This window comes from Lampetra fluviatilis, chromosome 37 (genome assembly GCF_964198595.1).
Source record: "Lampetra fluviatilis chromosome 37, kcLamFluv1.1, whole genome shotgun sequence".
Lineage (NCBI taxonomy): Eukaryota > Metazoa > Chordata > Hyperoartia > Petromyzontiformes > Petromyzontidae > Lampetra > Lampetra fluviatilis.
In genome coordinates, this window is record NC_136311.1 from 6630137 (window position 1) to 6648692 (window position 18556).

Sequence of the window (18556 nt, forward strand, 5' to 3'; positions counted from 1 at the left end):
CCACCGCCTCGCGTGCCGTGCCGGTCTTCATAGTCGTCCGCTAACAGCACTTGCCCCAACAGTCTGTTAAGGCTACACGGGGGGGGAGGGGGTCTTTGTCTTGGTAATACACATCATTGTCGGCAATAATCAATCTACTGCTGGATGAAGACCCCAAGTCGCTGCCACCTCTCACGAACCCGACAATTGATCCACCTCGCACCTGGACACGAAGTGATTTCATCGCTCCATCTCCTCGGCTGACGATCCCTGTGAGACGCGTTCCATTCCTTGGCTGCCACAGCCGCACAGTACAGCATCAGTGTGGTTGGCCATCGGCCGTCGTCGTTCTGAATGGTTAATACACACGCGGCCTTAATAGGTGCTCGCTAACGGTGCATAATGCACACACGAACACACACACACAGCCTATTGTGGATCGTCAGTGCCTCCCTCCTAACTTGGCCCCGAACTCTGTCGCCTTGTGTTTTCAGAGTGGGTGATGGGGGGGGTCCTAGGAGATGGGGTGGATGGGGTGGGGGTCTGAGGAGGAAGGGGAGGTGGGGGCACAATTAAACCTCGTGTGCTCAGCGACTCACAACAGATGCAGAGTTGATCCCGACGGCGTGTTCCAGATTTAACCGTAGCTCGCGATTTCTGCTGGGTTCCCACACGCAGATACACACGCACATTCATACATGTATACACATCGGCACAAGCATACAAACACAGAAGTAGAAATAAACACACACATATATATAGACACACATAGACATACAGACACACACACACATATACATACAAAAACAAAGATCCCCGTATAGCCTGACCAGACTGTTGGGCTGTTAGCGACAACACGTACACACATACACACAAACACACGCACACATACCCGTATGCTCACAACAAACACACGTAATCTCATACACACAAAAACGCAGGCCACACACACACACATTCAAGCACACATTCACGTACACACACAGAACCCCCCCCCCAAATATATATACACAAAGCAACCCTCATACATCCATCCACATACAATACATACCCACACTCACACACACCCGCACGTATACACACACACGCACACACGCAGACTCTCACTCTTACACGAGTCGCCGCTTTGTTCTAAACGACAGCGCAACGTAAGGAGCCGCATGCACGTCCCCAGCAGCAGCAGCAGCGGAGTGATGCTCATGGGCTGAGCGCAGGGAGGACGGAGGAGGCTGAAGATCGACAACGGAGGAGAGAGGAGCAAGAGGAAGCTGTGCAGCAGTGGAGGAGAGGGGAGAAGGAGGAGGAAGCTGAAGATCGACAACGGAGGAGAGAGGAGCAAGAGGAAGCAAGAGGAAGAGGTGCAGCAGTGGAGGAGGAGAGGGGAGAAGGAGGAGGAGGCTGAAGATCAGCAGCGGAGGAGAGAGAGTAAGAGGTGCAGCAGTGGAGGGGAGAAGGAGGAGGCTGAAGAGCAAGCGAGGAGTGGAGGAGGAGCAGGAGGTTGGGCGAGGAGCAACGTTAGAGGAGCCTCCGTCGCCTGCGCGTGGCTGACGTTGATGCCGAGGAACGGCTTTACGTTTACATCCGAGGTGGCACCGTTGAGCCTGATCGTTGCATTTCGGAGCGTACCGAGGGCGCCGCAGTCGCACGCCGCGGAGGAGTGACACGGGAAGCAGAGGCGGCAGAGCATCGGGAGAAGAAGAGGGGGTGGGGGGGACTGAGCAACATCAGCGGAGAAGAGGAGAGGAGGAAGACGAAGAGACAGAAGACGACGAGGAGGGAGGAGAGGGAGATGATGGGGTCGCCTCTTCTCGTGCCGCCGCTGCCGCTGCTGCTACTCGCTCTGCGCTGCTGCTGCTGCTGGGCGCAGCCTCCTCCTCCTCATCGGCTCCCGTGGGGCGCGACCTCTGCGCAACAACAGCGCTCGCCCTGGGCACGAGGCCAGCTCGCGGTGCCTCGATCCATGCTGCCCACGGCGAGCAGCGGGTAAGCGCTAGAACGTCGAGATGCGCGAGTTGGTTGGAGTCAAATTTCGATTCAAAGCTTTCGTGACTGCAGGGATTCATCTCATTGGTTCTTTCGGTAAAGTAACGTAGAATGGAAATAATAAAATAATAAAAATAAAACATAAAATAATTCTCACGACGTTTCCCTTCTACGTGACTTTACCGAAAGAACCAAGAAGATGAGAGAGAATTTCCAAGGTGAGAAAGTGTCGAGGTATAATAACCGGAGTTAGTGTGTCGACGATACGAGTTGGAACGTTAAGCCTCAAAACAGACGTGTCTAAACATCCATTGTTTTACTGGCATCTCCTGGCCACCTCGTAAGGTTGGAGTGGCTTTGGAATCATTTGACTCTGGGGTCTGAGGATCGACTCTGCAGCAGCTCAGCAGCTGAGACATAAGGAAGCGACACTAATCATCATTCTATCGCAATCATCACTCCGCACAGATAAAAATGCATTGATGTTTTAAAAAAATTCGTTCGTTTTTCAGTCCGCTTGTCCTGGTAAGAGTCGTGGCGGCAGCGTGTTGAGCAGGGCGGTCCAGACCTCCCTTTTCCTGGCGACAGACTGTAGCTCTACATTACTATACACTACACTATACACTACACTATACACTATTATACACTCAACTATACACTATTATACACTACACTATACACTACATTATACACTACACTATACATTACTATTCACTACACAATACATGACTGTACACTACACTATACACAACAATACACTACATTATACACCACTATCCACTACTATACACTACACTATACACTACTATACACTACACTTTACACTACCATATACTACATTATACACTACACTATACACCACTATCCACTACTACCCGGTAGATCCTTACCAGGTGCCCGAACCATTGTTGGGACATTGTTTTTAAAAGCTTTATAGTTCGGGACCGCCGCTCATATCGCCACTGTAAACTTCATAACCATCGCCATCATCACCACCACTACCACCAACTTGTATCTTCTTGATCACCATCTCCTCCGTCACCATCATCATCATCTTCCACTAGAAGCTCCGTTTCTACCGCAACCATTATGGCCTCCGCTAAACTTTCACCGCTCCCATCAATCACCGACCGACCATTACTATCTCCATCGCGATCACCGCCAGCATTTGTTTCACCAACATCCATCCAAAGACAAAGATCCCCCGTATAGCCGTGACAGACTTTTGAGGCAAGTGCTGTGAGCGAGCACCTATGAATGCCGGCACGGCACACGAAGAGGTGGGTGGTCAGCACCACGCCCGGCCGCCTTTGTCTCTCCAGTGGCGATGTTTACACATCGCACCAGGTACTCACTTGAGGCTGAGTCGACCTAGGGGAGGCCCAGAACCGGTTCAGATAATCGTCACTGGGTGTTTGTGGCCGCGTGCGCGGGAGTCGAACTCGGGTTCATTGCGCAGAGCGATATCCACCACTGCAACACTACCGCTCCCCTACTATGATTAGTACACCACACACACACCTGTTGCACTGACCGTGAGGAATAACCACAGGGCTAGAGAGGGTGGGTGCGTGCGTGGGTTGGCTGACGGCGGGAGGCGGCGTGACGGACATTCGATCCTTTTCCGCTGCGTAATTGCCCTCGATTCCTTGGGTCAAAAATAAATGACGAAAAAGTGCAACAAAAGTGTCAGTGTTGTCCCGGTAAGTATGGCAGGGAGTGAAGTCAGGCCAGGTGCAGCGCTGCAATTCCTTACACACGCCACTGCTTGAGGAAGGTCCCTCGCTTGACAGAGGCCCCCCTCCCCCCCTCTACTCCCTATAGCGTTAAAGAGGGTTGTTTGGTCCACTCTGCCACACTGGGAGAGGTGGGATTGATAACCCATGCTTTACCCCACCAATACCAATACATTCGCCACGAAGTGACGGTGACGGCGCCTGTGCCAGGCTAGGTGCCACGTGAAGTGTCGAAGGCTCGCTGACAGGAGGTCTCGGGACAGACCCAGGTGCCATGGGTTGGGTGACTGAGATGATCGCTAGATGCACACCAGCTGTACCCCTACTGTGCCAACTTTCTCTATTTATCCGCCCGGCCCTCCGCTAGTTGTTGTGAGCGTCGCTCCTCTGCCCTCCGTTGTTGCTGCTGGAGGGCGACTGCCTCCAACTGCCCAGTAGCGTCCTTCACGAGCCTCCTCCACAGAGGCCGATCTTGACACCGCTGGTACCAGTCTTCGGCAAGTCCGCTCAGCTCCACGTCCTCCTGTACCGCGTCAGTCCATCTCTTCTCCAGCCCACCAGCCGATCGATGAAATGTTTGGTGTAACTCATTTATACTGCTGGGTGGACAGCGGGGGTTGGGGTAGCGGGAAATGAAGACTCACAGTGGCAGCACAGAACATTGATAGCGAATTGTATTGGGGGGGGGTGTCTTGAACTCCATTCCTCTGGACACTTAGAAACATGCACCGATGGAAATTTCCACGCGAAAATCCACTTTGTTGGGGCTATCATTTGTGGTCAGGTCGCGTCTGAAATTTAAGTTAATATCTCAGTGGGCTTTATCTTGTAAAATAAAAAAAAGTTGTATTTATATATTTGTTAAGTAATTTGTTTATCTTTTTCTTTACCTTGCACTCCTATCGTGTTTTTTGTGTTGTTTGTTGTTGTAACGTTCTGACCCTGCCCCGACTGTGAAAAAATAGCTTCATAGCTCATCGGATTCCTCCAGCACCATTAAATATAGTCTCATTATGTCGACTCCCTGTCACCTCTGCTCACGTTCAGGCTCAACATCTTCAGTGGTTTCTTCTTTCCTGTCCATGAACCGCTTGCCCCCGCCCCCCTCTAGAACATAAACACCACCCACTGTTTGCAGACATCGTCTTGTGACACGATCACAGAGTTAGACGCTGCTGTGCAAATCTCTACGCTGCATTGCAGTCGTAGGCGAGTGTGGGACCGGCACTGGCATCCATCGAGGACATTCTGACTACTTTGTCCACATGCTGCTTACATGTCCCACCGATCCTGGCAACAGCCCTTACCGTGATCCTGCACCTCGCCCTCATCCCACGATCCACATATTTGACCATGACCCTATCCCGTGGACAGCTGGAGTTTGCTTGAGTTGATCCGTAAAGACCTCTGCTGCGTCTCTCAAATAGCTTCGAATAGATACACTTATTCGTATTTGTACTTAAAAAAAAAAACTGTTAGGAAATTTTTTTAAAATTTAATTCTAGCCAGGCCTCATGGTGTAAAAGTGCAGTCTCCAACTCGTATTATCTCTCTCTCTCTCTGGCATCTTTATTTACAGGCTATCAAGAAGGACCACTGCATGAAACGTCACCTATTATTATATACTCACCCTTTTAAGGCCACATTGTTGGTGACGGACGTGTGGAGTTTTTGTATTTTGTTACGCCTGTGTATGACCTCATCCCACGTCCTCACTGACAGTGGCCGGCGTGATTTATTGGTCGCCCGATGAGAGGATAGGCGATGGTGGCTGAGAGATCTCCGTACCCCTGAGCCTTCAACCCCTCGCCCCCAGCCCAAGCCGGACTCTTAACATCTCACCACGCTGTCGAGATGTTAACTAGCTTGACGAGTGCTGTATATTTGGAGTTGGCGTGTGTTCCTCTCTCTCCGTGGTCGCGTGGATTTTGCTCCCGGTCCTCCAGTTTTCCCCCCTCCACTTTTAGAATCAACATGTCGTTTCGAGTATTTGGCTGAATTTTTTTTGCTTAAAACTTTCGTGACTGCAGGAATTCATATTCTTGAATTTTATTGTTATTTTTATTTATATGAAAAATAAAAATTCGTAAAAAAAAACTTATATCTACGTGACTTTACCGAAAGAACCACGAATAAAATTTGGCTGCATCATTGGTACCTCATTTGCTAGTAAAAAATATGATAATTAGTTTTTTACCCCTTTATCTGGCAACAAAACTGACACCTTTTTTTTTACGAGGAGTCATGTTTGCATAGACCACAATACCTGCAGTCATATTGCATTATGACTGCAGGTATTGTGGTCTATGCAAACATGACTCCTCGTAAACCACAATACCTGCAGTCATATTGCATTATGACTGCAGGCATTGTGGTCTATGCAAACATGACTCCTCGTAAAAAAAAGAGGTGTCAGTTTTATTGCCAGATAAAAGGGTAAAAAAAACAATTATCATATTTGGCTGCTATACATTTCCACGTGACGATAAGCCCTTCCTGCTCAAGTAAAACAGTTGAAGGGTTTCTCTTGTTATGTGTCGACCGTGACCCTCTCTGCCTCTCCGCTCGCCACAGGAACTGGTGCCCGTACCCGGTGAGCAGGAGGGTTCCGTGTCCCGTGCACAACGGCACCGAGGTTTACGTGCGGCGCGTGCTGCACCCCTGCCACTGGGCCAAGGGATGCTCCCCCAAGATCAGGTGAGCTCACCAGCGGGTCACCATGACGATAACAACAATAACAACAATAACAACAAAAACAACGACGACGTCAACTTGTAACGCGCCGCGGCATCAAAGCAGCAGCAGCAGCCGCCGTTCGCTCTAGATTCGGATATTTTCCGAGGTTGAGAGGAAGGGTGCTGACACAGGCATTGCAATACATTCAACGAGACGCGTAGAACCTTGCCCGTTTTGCTCCTCGGGTTACATGCAGATATTTTAAGTCCGCGGAATGGTTAAGGATGGCAAAAAAAAAACGATCGTGCCAAAGCGCGTGACGTTTGGTGTGACGTCTGACGTTTCACAACCACGTGCTGAGAGCTGCTCGCTCCTCTGCCTCACACGGGCTACGATCTATGAATGTATGTCTGTGAGCACAGACCCAAACGCTAAGCGGCCAGCAATAAACAGCGCTATTATACTTGCACTAGAGCAATGTTAATATAGGAACTTGAGGTGGTGGGGGAGGGAGGAGGGGGCGATGTTAGCGAAACACAGCAGCCAGTCTGACCGTGGAGATGTATCTACGGCATGTTGAACTTCTTTCGCACCGTACTTTTGCAATCGCGTTAATCGGAGGTGCGGGGCGAAGAACAACAAACTCGACACAAAACGCCAGATTCAAAGAAGCGAGTTTTCAATCGAGACCATTTAAAAGCGACATCGCCCCATTGGCATCCGAATATCGGAAGGAAGAGCGTTCCAGACGGGCCTGCAGAGGCGCATCTGAAAGCGCGCGATGCGGTGACTACTGGATCTTCGTTCGAGGGCGGTCCAACCAAAAGTCCCCGCTGCTACCGCGAGGACAACGACCGAAGTTCCACGTGGCGATGGTTTTACACTCCGTGACGCTGAGAACAATCTCCCGGCTCGAATCGAGCTCCATCCTCTGCGCGGATTTTCTAGCCCCCCCCCCTCACTCGTCTCTCGCATTTGGAGCGAGCGTAGCGGCCACATTCTTAAGCAGCCGTGCCGCCTGCCACCGCCGTCACCCTTTCGATGCCAGGAAATAAAAACTCGGCGGTTCGTTAGCGGCAGGAGATGACACGCGCACATGCACGCACACACACGCACGCGCACGCACGCGCACGCACGCGCGCACACACGGGGTTCGCGAAAGACACGGGGGTCTGCAAGGCATTGAGTTACTCCGCGCTATTTTGAGAAGGGGGGCGCGCGGCGGGGGGCGGGGGGCATGCTCAGTTGGGGCGTTGCTGCATTCCCGTTGTTAGAGGGCGCCCCCCCCCCGTAATGGTTGTACAACTATCGGAATTTCGTTTGTTTCAGTTACCCACCGAAGGTCGTTTCGATCACGCCCTATGATGTGTGGGTACATTGCCACGCGCACCGCCTGTTTAGTTCGATCCACTACTGGACGAGCCCCCCCCCTCCCCACCCCCCCGCGCGCCGTGCCTGTCGTCGTGATGGCTTATTCGAACAGACTTCACCGGTCTGGTCTGTGCGGGTTGGTGAAGGTGGTGGTGGGGGGGGGGACAGGATAATGAGTTTTACCGCACTGCCTTCTGCTGCTGTAAACGCCCATTACATCTGAAGTTAGCGCGCAAATTTGTAAGCCATCCACACCCACCAAAGCACGAGCCTGGATCAACGTTACTGAGCTGCCGAGATGTGACGACACAGGGCGGCAATGATGGTTACTTTGTTTTATACCCTCCCCAGACGACCCTAATTCCTGACCCAGCTCCAAAGCCTCGCTTTATGTGTGCGTAATGCCACATCTCTCCCCCAGCCCTACGCCGTGCTCCTACATCGGCTCAACTGTCCTGCCACCAGAGCTCTGCCCCTGCCACCACTTATCCTCATCCATGCCCATTTCACCAAACCCCCACTGCTTCTCATCCACGCTGCACCAATCAGACACCGTCACTCACCATCACATTCCATCTTATTCTGCCGTAGGGGCCGTGCATAAATGACGTCACGCGATTTTGGACGATTTTTGACCCCCCCCCCGTTCGTCACACGGCGTCACAAAAAGTCAGACCCCCCCCTCAAATATGACGTCACAAAGCTCTGCCCCCCCCCCCCAAAAAACATGCTTCAAATCGTAAATGTCTTTGTAGTGCGTATTTAATGTGGCGCTGCACTCTGATGTAGGAGAAAACATTTATTAAAAAGTCGATTTCATTAAGTAGAACGTGTTTTCTATATTCATTTAAAGTTGCGCATTTTGATGTGACGTCACATTTCTCAAACCCCCCCCCCCCCCGCGTCACACATAGTCACAAATGTCTGACTTTAAGATGTTTTCTTGTTCATGTTTTAGTTTTGTGTTTGTTGCGGTTGCACCCGATTCAAGAGCCGAATGGCTAACAGGGCTATACCTAATAAGTGAAACTGAAACAGAAAACGTCTGTGGATGGAGCCTGGGCGTAGTGGTTAGCACGCCGCGCTATTAACCAGTGATCCGAGTTTGATTCCCAGCCATTAGAGGCCGTCCATAAATGACGTCACGCACCTGGGGGGGGGGGGGGGTCAGACATTTGTGACGATGTGTGACGAGGGGGGAAGGTTTGAGAAACGTGACGTCACATCAAAATGCGCAACTTTAAATAAATATAGACAACACGTTCTACTTAATTAAATGGACTTTTAAATAAATGTTTTCTCCTACAACATCAGAGTGCAGCGCCACATTTAATACGCACTACAATGACAATAGTTTAAAGCGATTTGAAGCATGTTTTATTTTCAAAATATGGTTTTGGGGGAGGGGGGGGGGCAGAATTTTGTGACGTCATATTTGATGGGGGGGGTCTGACTTTTTGTGACGTCGTGTGACGAAGGGGGGGGGGGTCAAAAAATCGTCCAAAATCGCGTGACGTCATTTATGGACGGCCCCATAGTGGGGATGATCTAAACCGATCCTGGGCCTCACCAAGGCTGAATCAACCTTAAAAGAGTAACTGAAGCGTTGCGTAAACAATCAGCATTGGAGACACAACGGAGGCCGGGTGTAGTGTTGGCTACAATTACAGCACTTGAGGATCAAATACAACACTTACCCAATTGCTATAGTGTGTATATCTATATGCATGGATATTTAAAGTTGTCGGTGGTGGTTGATGGGCCTATTGGGGGTTGATTAAAGCAGACTTTACTTTTTTGGGGGCCCTCTCATTCAGTTGATGAACTCCGGGTGAGATGACAGAAGAGTTCTAGCCAGGGGAGGGACGTGAGATGGAGTGAGGGGATGGATTCACGGGATTTAGGCGCCACAGTGGCTAGGAGATGTTAACTACCTCGCTTGGTATACAGGAGGTCGTGGGTTTCTATACCCTGACGACTGTATATTTGGAGTTTGCATGTTTCTCTCCCTGTGGTCGATGTTTCTCCGGATCCTCTGGGTTTTGCCTCCACATTTAGAATCAACACGCGTTTAGAGTATTTGGCTGCTATAAATTCCCACATGATAAGCCACTTCGTTGGGCTATCATTTGTGGCCAGGTGGTTTCTCAAAAAGAGCTGTATGACTCATTGGGCCGTTAGTTCATATTTTAGTGAGATGAGTGAAATGTGAACAAAAGAAAAGTGTAATGAGATGATAGAAGAGAGATGCAGATGAGACAGAAATTTAGTGAAATGGGACAGATGTCGACAAGAGGCAATTATATAGTATAATTAACAAAATAGAGAGTATGATTAAACTTAAACAACACTATATAATTGCCTCATGCTCATTAGGATCGGATTTGTTGCATTCGAGTTGATATTTTGTGCATCCCATTTTCATCCAAAAATAAATCCACTTAAACTGCTTGGGGCCCGACGCTTTTGCCGAGTTTGCTTGGGACCATAGCCACCAGTGGCTATGGGGGAGAATCAGTTTGTTTATCTTCGTGCGTGTGTGTGCGTGCCAGCGTGTGTGTGTGCGTGTGTGTGCGCGTGCCCGCGTGTGTGCGTGTGTGTGTGCCCGTGCCCGCGTGTGTGTGCGTGCCCGTGTGTGTGCGTGTGCCCGCGTGTGTGTGCGTGCCCGTGTGTGTGCCCGTGCCCGTGTGTGCGTGCCCGCGTGTGTGCGCGTGTGTGTGCGTGCCCGTGTGTGTGCGCGTGCCCGCGCGTGTGTGTGGGTGCCCGTGTGCCCGAGTGTGTGCGCGTACCCGCGTGTGTGCGCGTGCCCGCGTGTGCGCCCGTGCCCGCGTGTGTGTGCGTGTGCCCGCGTGTGTGCGTGTGCCCGAGTGTGTGCGTGTGCCCGAGTGTGTGCGCGTGCCCGCGTGTGCGCCCGTGCCCGCGTGTGTGTGCGCGTGCCCGCGCGTGTGTGTGGGTGCCCGTGTGCCCGAGTGTGTGCGCGTGCCCGCGTGTGCGCCCGTGCCCGCGTGTGTGTGCGCGTGCCCGCGTGTGTGTGCGTGTGCCCGCGTGTGTGCGTGTGCCCGAGTGTGTGCGCGTGCCCGTGTGTGTGTGCGCGTGCCCGCGTGTGTGCCCGTACCCGCGTCTGTGAGCGTGTGGGGAGCTCTGGTGTAGCGGTGAGCGCTGCGCTACGAACCAGGCCACCCGAGTTCGAGTCCCGCTCATGGCCACCAACACCGGTGGCGATTATCTGATCCGGTCCTGGGTCTCCCCTGGTGCGGTGTGTAAAAAACGTCGAGCTCGCAACCCACCCTCGTTGTGTGCCGTGTCGGCCTTTATCGGTGCTACTCGCTAACAGCACTTGCCCCAACAGTGTGTTGAGGCTATACGGGGGATCTTTATCTTTGTGTGTGTGTGTGTGTGTCGTCCTGGCAGCTACCGCAGCGCGGTGCGACCGACGTACCGACTCGCGTACCGCCTCGCGTCCGTGTTGGAGTGGCGCTGCTGCCCCGGCTTCACGGGAAAACGCTGCCAAGATGGTGAGGACCGGTGTGTGTGCGTGTGTGTGTGTCCCATCAGTGAGCTCCTCCGGCAGGCAAGGCTGCGTTGGCTGGGTCATGTAGCCCGCATGCCCAGCCACCGCATGCCTAAACAGCTTTTGTTCGGCCGGATCGAGGGGGCTAAACGGGCGCGGCACGGGCTAGAGAAGAGATGGAGTGATGTGGTACAGGAGGACGTGGAGCTGAGTGGACTTGCCGATGACTGGTACCAGCGGTGTCAAGATCGGCCTCAGTGGAGGAGGCTCGTGAAGGACGCTACTGGGCAGTTGGAGGCAGTCGCCCTCCAACAACAACGGAGGGCGGAGGAGCGACGCTCACAACAACGAGCGGAGCGCCGGGTGGCTAAAGCACAGCAAGTTGGCACAGTAGGGGGCACAGGTGGTGCATCAGCCAGTCATCTCGGTCATCTCGGTCAGTCGACCCGTGGCACCTGGGTCTGCCCCGTGACCTCCTGCCAGCGGGCGTTCGACACTTCACGTGGCCTCAAGGTGCACATGGCCTGGCACAAGCGTCGTGGTGACGTCACCGCCACTTAGTGGCGAATGGCGGTTGTTGTTGTGTCTGTGTGTGCGTGTGTGTAGGTTTAACAGCAGACGTCTCACTCCGAATCAGTCGAGCGGCATTATCTTTTCATCGGGCGCGTAACGCTGTGTGGAAGCTACCTGGTCTGTCGCTCCGCACGAAGCTTCGGGTCTTCTAGGCCACGGTTATTCCCTCCCTTCTCTATGCTTGCGAAACGTGGACCCCCCTAATGGAGCATCTTCGCCGGTTAGAAACATTTAGGCTGGCCTGCCTACGATCCATCCTGGGTTTAACCAGGCTGGATTTGTGTGAGGAGCTCACAAATCCTTGAAAGATCTGGACAAAGTTCCATCGGTGAGCTCCTCCAGCAAGCAAGGCTGCGTTGGCTGGGCCATGTAGCCCGCATGCCAAGTCACCGCATGCCTAAACAGCTTTTGTTTGGCCGGATCGAGGGGTGTAAACGGGCGCGGTACGGGCTAGAGAAGAGATGGAGTGATGTGGTACAGGAGGATGTGGAGCTGAATGGACTTGCTGATGACTGGTACCAGCGGTGTCAATATCGGCCTCTGTGGAGGAGGCTCGTGAAGGACGCTACTGGGCAGTTGGAGGCAGTCGCCCTTCAACAACAAAGGAGGGCGGAGGAGCGACGCTCACAACAACGAGCGGAGCGCCGGGTGGCTAAAGCACAGAAAGTTGGCACAGTAGGGGGCACAGGTGGTGCATCATCCACTCATCTCAGTTAGTCGACCCGTGGCACCTGGGTCTGCCCCGTGACCTCCTGCCAGCGGGCGTTCGACACTTCACGTGGCCTCAAGGTGCACATAGCCTGGCACAAGCGTCGTGGTGATGTCACCGCCACTTAGTGGCTGGGTCATGTAGCCCGCATGCCCAGCCACCGCATGCCTAAACAGCTTTTGTTCGGCCGGATCGAGGGGGCTAAACGGGCGCGGCACGGGCTAGAGAAGAGATGGAGTGATGTGGTACAGGAGGACGTGGAGCTGAGTGGACTTGCCGATGACTGGTACCAGCGGTGTCAAGATCGGCCTCAGTGGAGGAGGCTCGTGAAGGACGCTACTGGGCAGTTGGAGGCAGTCGCCCTCCAACAACAACGGAGGGCGGAGGAGCGACGCTCACAACAACGAGCGGAGCGCCGGGTGGCTAAAGCACAGCAAGTTGGCACAGTAGGGGGCACAGGTGGTGCATCAGCCAGTCGTCTCGGTCATCTCGGTCAGTCGACCCGTGGCACCTGGGTCTGCCCCGTGACCTCCTGCCAGCGGGCGTTCGACACTTCACGTGGCCTCAGGGTGCACATAGCCTGGCACAAGCGTCGTGGTGATGTCACCGCCACTTAGTGGTTGGGTCATGTAGCCCGCATGCCCAGCCACCGCATGCCTAAACAGCTTTTGTTCGGCCGGATCGAGGGGGCTAAACGGGCGCGGCACGGGCTAGAGAAGAGATGGAGTGATGTGGTACAGGAGGACGTGGAGCTGAGTGGACTTGCCGATGACTGGTACCAGCGGTGTCAAGATCGGCCTCAGTGGAGGAGGCTCGTGAAGGACGCTACTGGGCAGTTGGAGGCAGTCGCCCTCCAGCAGCAACAACGGAGGGCAGAGGAGCGACGCTCACAACAACGAGCGGAGCGCCGGGTGGCTAAAGCACAGCAAGTTGGCACAGTAGGGGGCACAGGTGGTGCATCAGCCAGTCGTCTCGGTCATCTCGGTCAGTCGACCCGTGGCACCTGGGTCTGCCCCGTGACCTCCTGCCAGCGGGCGTTCGACACTTCACGTGGCCTCAGGGTGCACATGGCCTGGCACAAGCGTCGTGGTGACGTCACCGCCACTTAGTGGCGAATGGCGGTTGTTGTTGTTGTTGCGTGTGTGAGTGTATGTGTGTGTAGCTGAGCCGGGAACGGTCCATAGGGAAAACTGGAATTTATTAATAATTTTCCAAAAAAATTAAATGCAAAAATAAGAGTGGATATTATTGTTTTTTTTATATGGAAACATACGTTTGCCAAACGACCAACCGATAACATGCCATACACGAATCTGAAAACGTCGATGACTCTACTTTTTAAAATGTGATGTATTGTTGGGAAGAAATAAGTCATGTCATGAATTGGGGCGATGTTGTGGTCTGCTGCCGTTTGAGATTGTGGGCGCGACTGTCAATGAACGCGGTAGCATCACCAAATAATTGGTTAAGTTTCAAACATGGCCGACACCCACGTAAAATAGAAGCTATTTGTATTTTACCAGGTAAGGCCCGATTTAGCTATATCACTCTTTTCCAGAAGCGACCCATCACGTGGAACTGTATAGCAACAGCCATAAACTCTGAATGCACATGTTGATTTTTAAATGTGGTGGGAAAAAACCGGACGACCCGGATAAAAAAATCCACGCGACCACAGAGAGAGAGAGAACACGCAAACTCCAAATATACACCAGGCGTCAGGGTGGTGGTCGAACCCGCGACCTCCTGCACACCAGGCGAGGTAGTTAACGTCTTGCAACCATGGCGCCTACATCACGTGACTCCGAGTCCATCCCTTCACCGCATCTCACGTCCCTCCCGTGGCTGTAACTCTTCTGTCATCTCACCCGGAGTTCATAAGAGTGGTTCGGTACCTACGGTTCGTGCGCTACGGCGATATCTAAAGGCGCCGTCGTCGATGCAGTTAGAAGGGAGAGATAAAACAATCGCGGAAACATATTTGTGATTTTCGTACGAAACGCCGCGGGCGTCTTTTATCCCTTGCCTAAAACAATCTTCAGGGCATCCAGACGCCCAGGGGTGTTTTGCTAGGCAGAAGCAAACTAAACAAAAGCGTAAGAGTTCCCGGACGGCTGAAGGGCCCACGGATTTGTGAAGAAAGAGAGAAAAAAAACAGGGGTCATCCAATTTAAAGCTTTCGTGACTGCAGGGATTCATCTTCTTGGTTCTTTCGGCGAAGTCACGTAGAAGGAAAATAATAAAATAATAAAAATAAAACATAATAAAATAATTCTCACGACGTTTCGGCCACAACGCAAGCAGCCGTCTTCAGGTGGAGAACAGGTCTTTCTACGTGACTTTACCGAACGAACCAAGAAGAGGGGTCATCCAATCATCAGCGAGATTTTAAATCGCAGGAAATCCAGAACGAGTAATTAACATTTTACAAGTTAATGAATTCCTCTCATGCCTGCCCGTGATAACACTGGTCTCCAATTTTTTTAGACATCGTCTGCTTCAGAGATGAAATGTGTTGTTTATTATGGATTTTGATGTGCTGAATTTAAATATGACAATTAAAACGACTGATTGGCTACTGTTCCCAAGAGAGTTAAGTTTCTATATTTGACGTCTATGTATATTGTGTAGATAGTAGAGTTTGACTCATAAATTGTAAAATGTTTGCTTTACATGATAGCACGTCACCTGTCCTGTTCATGTAACACTTTAAAATCAGCAAAAGGGTAAAATAAATCAAATGTATTATGAAACGAAAGACAAAAAACCATGATGTATATATAAGTACGTAGTTTAGTCCTTGTTCAGTGTCTACTCAGCGCTTCTTGACTTGTCTCTCGTATTCATTAAACGGAGCGTCTCTTGTCACTGTCCAGCAATAGTCTGCAAGCATTGATGGGCTCCATTTGTCCTGATAGCGTGTCTCCATTGTTGCAATGTCCTGGTGGAATCGCTTGCCATGCTTGTCGCTCACTGCTCCGCAGTTCGGTGGGGAAAAATATAGATGAGAGTGCAAAAAATGTATCTTTAGTGACATGTTGCAACCAGGCTTGTGTATGCCTTGTGGAGGTTTCCCACCAACTCCCTGAAGTTGTCTGCCTTGTTTCCGAAAAAATGTGTTGCCACTAACTGGAAGGCGTTCCATGCCGTATTTTCCTTGCCACGAAGTGCACTGTCAAATTCATCGTCTCGAAGAAGTTCACGAATCTTAGGACCAACAAAGACACCTTCCTTTATCTCAGCTTCACTTAACCTTGGACATTTTCCACGGAGGTACTTGAAAGCTACTTGTGTTTTGTCCATGGCTTTGACAAAGTTCTTCATCAGACCCAGCTTTATGTGTAAGGGTGGTATCAACATCTTCCTTGATTCAACAAGTGGTGGGGCCCACATTTTGTCCTGATCTCCAATGTTACAGCCAAAATAAAGGTGATAGGTTTTCTTAACTATAGTGGTTTATACTGCGCTTTTGTGACGCAAAAGTCACTTCACCACAAACATTGCAGAAGTTATCTGCTTTGTTGACACAAGTACGTGGTATCTCTCTGCTCACTTTCGCTAAACAGAAATGGGTCCCTTTGCAAAATCAAAAACTGACAAATAAGAGAGCACGACACTGCATTATTTCTAGAGCTGATATAGGGCAATTTGTTCAGCAGAGGGATGTAAGCCTAGATATGATTGCATCATCCATGACTTCTAGGAATGACATGATGCAATTCATATGATGTATGATGCAATACCAGGTTCAGATTGCATCATTCATGATTTTCTCAATAAGCAAGTACTGTCCAAACCCAGTCATATATTTATTCATAGATCTAGTCAAAGATGTATTTTAGTCATTTCTGGTTGAAATTGAGGTCCCTTCCCTTCATAACTCACTTATCTATGAAAAAACCGCCACTTTTTTTCAAATTTTCTTGCTGTGTTTTTCACACCTGATGATGATTGCTTGTGTTGCAGTCGAAACGTCGTGAGAATTTTATTGTTTTATTATTTTATTGTTTCCTTCTTACATGAATTTACCGAAAGAACCAAGAATATGAATTCCTGCAGTCACGAAAGCTTTAAATCAAAATGTAACTCACTTATCCTCTGCCATTTCCAAATCAAGGGTCGTAGATACTGACCCAGTAGCATATCTTGAAAACTAGAGCCGATCAACAATTTTAAGCATCATTTTCATTCTCAGTGACCCATAATTAGTAAAGTTGGACTACATTTATTTGGGAAGCGTTTTGGCTGTCGACCGATGCAATCTCCCTTCTCCTCTCACCTCGTTCAACCTTCGTCTCTCCTCCAAACCACTCTCGCTCTCTCACGTCACGTTGTTACTCTCTCCTGCCTGTCTCGTCTGTCATCTCTCTATCAGAGCTTATAAATTAAAAGGGGTACCCCCCCCCCTCCCCCCATTGGGGCATCATAACCCCCACCACAAGTGCAGATACCCACAGCACCCACGAGTGGCTGCTGCCTCTTCCGAAGAGGCGCATCGCCGATAAGCCTCGACAGATGCAGCTCAGCAACCTATTTGCTGTACTGCCACCTCCTGTTACGTCTCAAGCCGTGTGCGCTCCAACCACCGGGGTCCGTCAGTCGTGCAAACACAAACGGCAAAGTGACGGACAACTTATGAACGGGGTGGTGGTGGGGGGGGGAAATAAAAAAAATTGGTAAGTTAAACAAATCTCCCGTCGTAAAAATGACATCTTGCAGAGCCCTGCTCCAAGGATTTTTTTTTGGTTAAAGCAGAATGCCACTTTTAAGTGAGAGAGAGAGAGAGCGGGAAAAGAAAAAAACTCCAAACCTCTTCGGAGTTGATTGATGCTGAAAGTCTCGGCGTTTCCCCCCTTTTTTTTTAAACACGGAGAGCGGTGGCGGTAGCGGCGGCGGTGGCGCCGCGCTCGAGAGCGTCGCCTCGGGGGGCCGAGCGAGCCGAGGCCACACGGGAGAAGCCGGACGGCGACGCAAGGCAGGGAGGGACAGAGGGTCCGACAACAACCAAAAAACACTACCGAGCTAAGATGTAGGGTGTGGGGGGGGGGCAGTGGTGGGAGGGGGGTGGCGAGAAATGTATTTACTTATTTTTTTTAAAGAAGAGAGTTAACGGGTGATAAATGGTTTGAGAGAAAAAGGCTAAGAATTACAAAATCACGAGGACAAAACAAACCGGAGCAAAGGCGGGAGGCTGGAGATGGTGCGAGAGGGAGACGAGGGGAGGTGGAATTCACGGGGTTAACTGGTGAGCCCTCCTCCTCCTCCTCGACCTGTCTCCATTAACGTGACGGATTTCCCCGTTTCCCCGAGAGAGTCGCGGCGATTTTGCTAACGAGCTGGCCGACCGGGGGCGGCTGTTTTGAGCGGTGGTCTCACGGGAATAGATGGTGCACACTCTCCCAGTTCAGAGGAGCGGGTGGGGGGGGGGACTTTGTGGTAATGTGGCCACTGTGGGAAGGCGGGGTGGGGAGAGTATTGATAGTGCTGGGAGATTGCCATGCTGCTTTTAGAGTTGGGAATGTCGATGGGGCAAGATATGCCGGTTAAGGGGGATTACATCGGTGTGCATCACTTGATGTGGCTGAGCGTTATTGTTTTGACGATCGCGTTGTGGACAGATGCGTCCTCGCCGTGCGAATGTGGATTTTCCAGCATTGATGTTGGTGAGGGCTAACCAGTGCTCGTTTGAGCAGGGAAACCATTTTAACATACATTTAGATTTTCTTTTGGGCAGCAAAGGTGGAAGAATGTTTTGTCTTTTAGTTGGAATTTATTAATTCAAATCATGTTTGGGAGTGAACCGCTCATCGTCATCGCTCTGGCGTAGAATAAAAACGAAGCACCACATTTGTGGGAAGTCAATAGCAGTTGTCTTACAGATAAAGGTCCATGAGCATCGGTGCCACCTGAGATTACATCTCTTTCGTGGTTCCAATGTGTTTACTGCGTGGCCAATAACAGCTACATCTCGCGATTCCATTCTTGTGTATGATGGTAATACGTTCAGGAGCCTGATGC

General features: G+C 51.1%; 1 protein-coding gene across 2 annotated transcripts in view; it reads left to right on the plus strand.

Annotated features, from left to right (window-relative positions):
- Positions 1-575: 575 nt before the first annotated feature.
- Positions 576-18556, plus strand: part of LOC144945299 (uncharacterized) — a 123594-nt gene continuing 105613 nt past the window's right edge. For both annotated transcript variants that reach the window (XM_078873708.1, XM_078873709.1), the window contains exons 1-3: positions 576-1962; positions 6273-6395; positions 11157-11260. In XM_078873708.1, coding sequence (XP_078729834.1) covers positions 1769-1962; positions 6273-6395; positions 11157-11260 — 421 coding nt within the window. In that variant the 5' untranslated portion in view covers positions 576-1768. The remainder of the gene's footprint in view (positions 1963-6272; positions 6396-11156; positions 11261-18556) is intronic.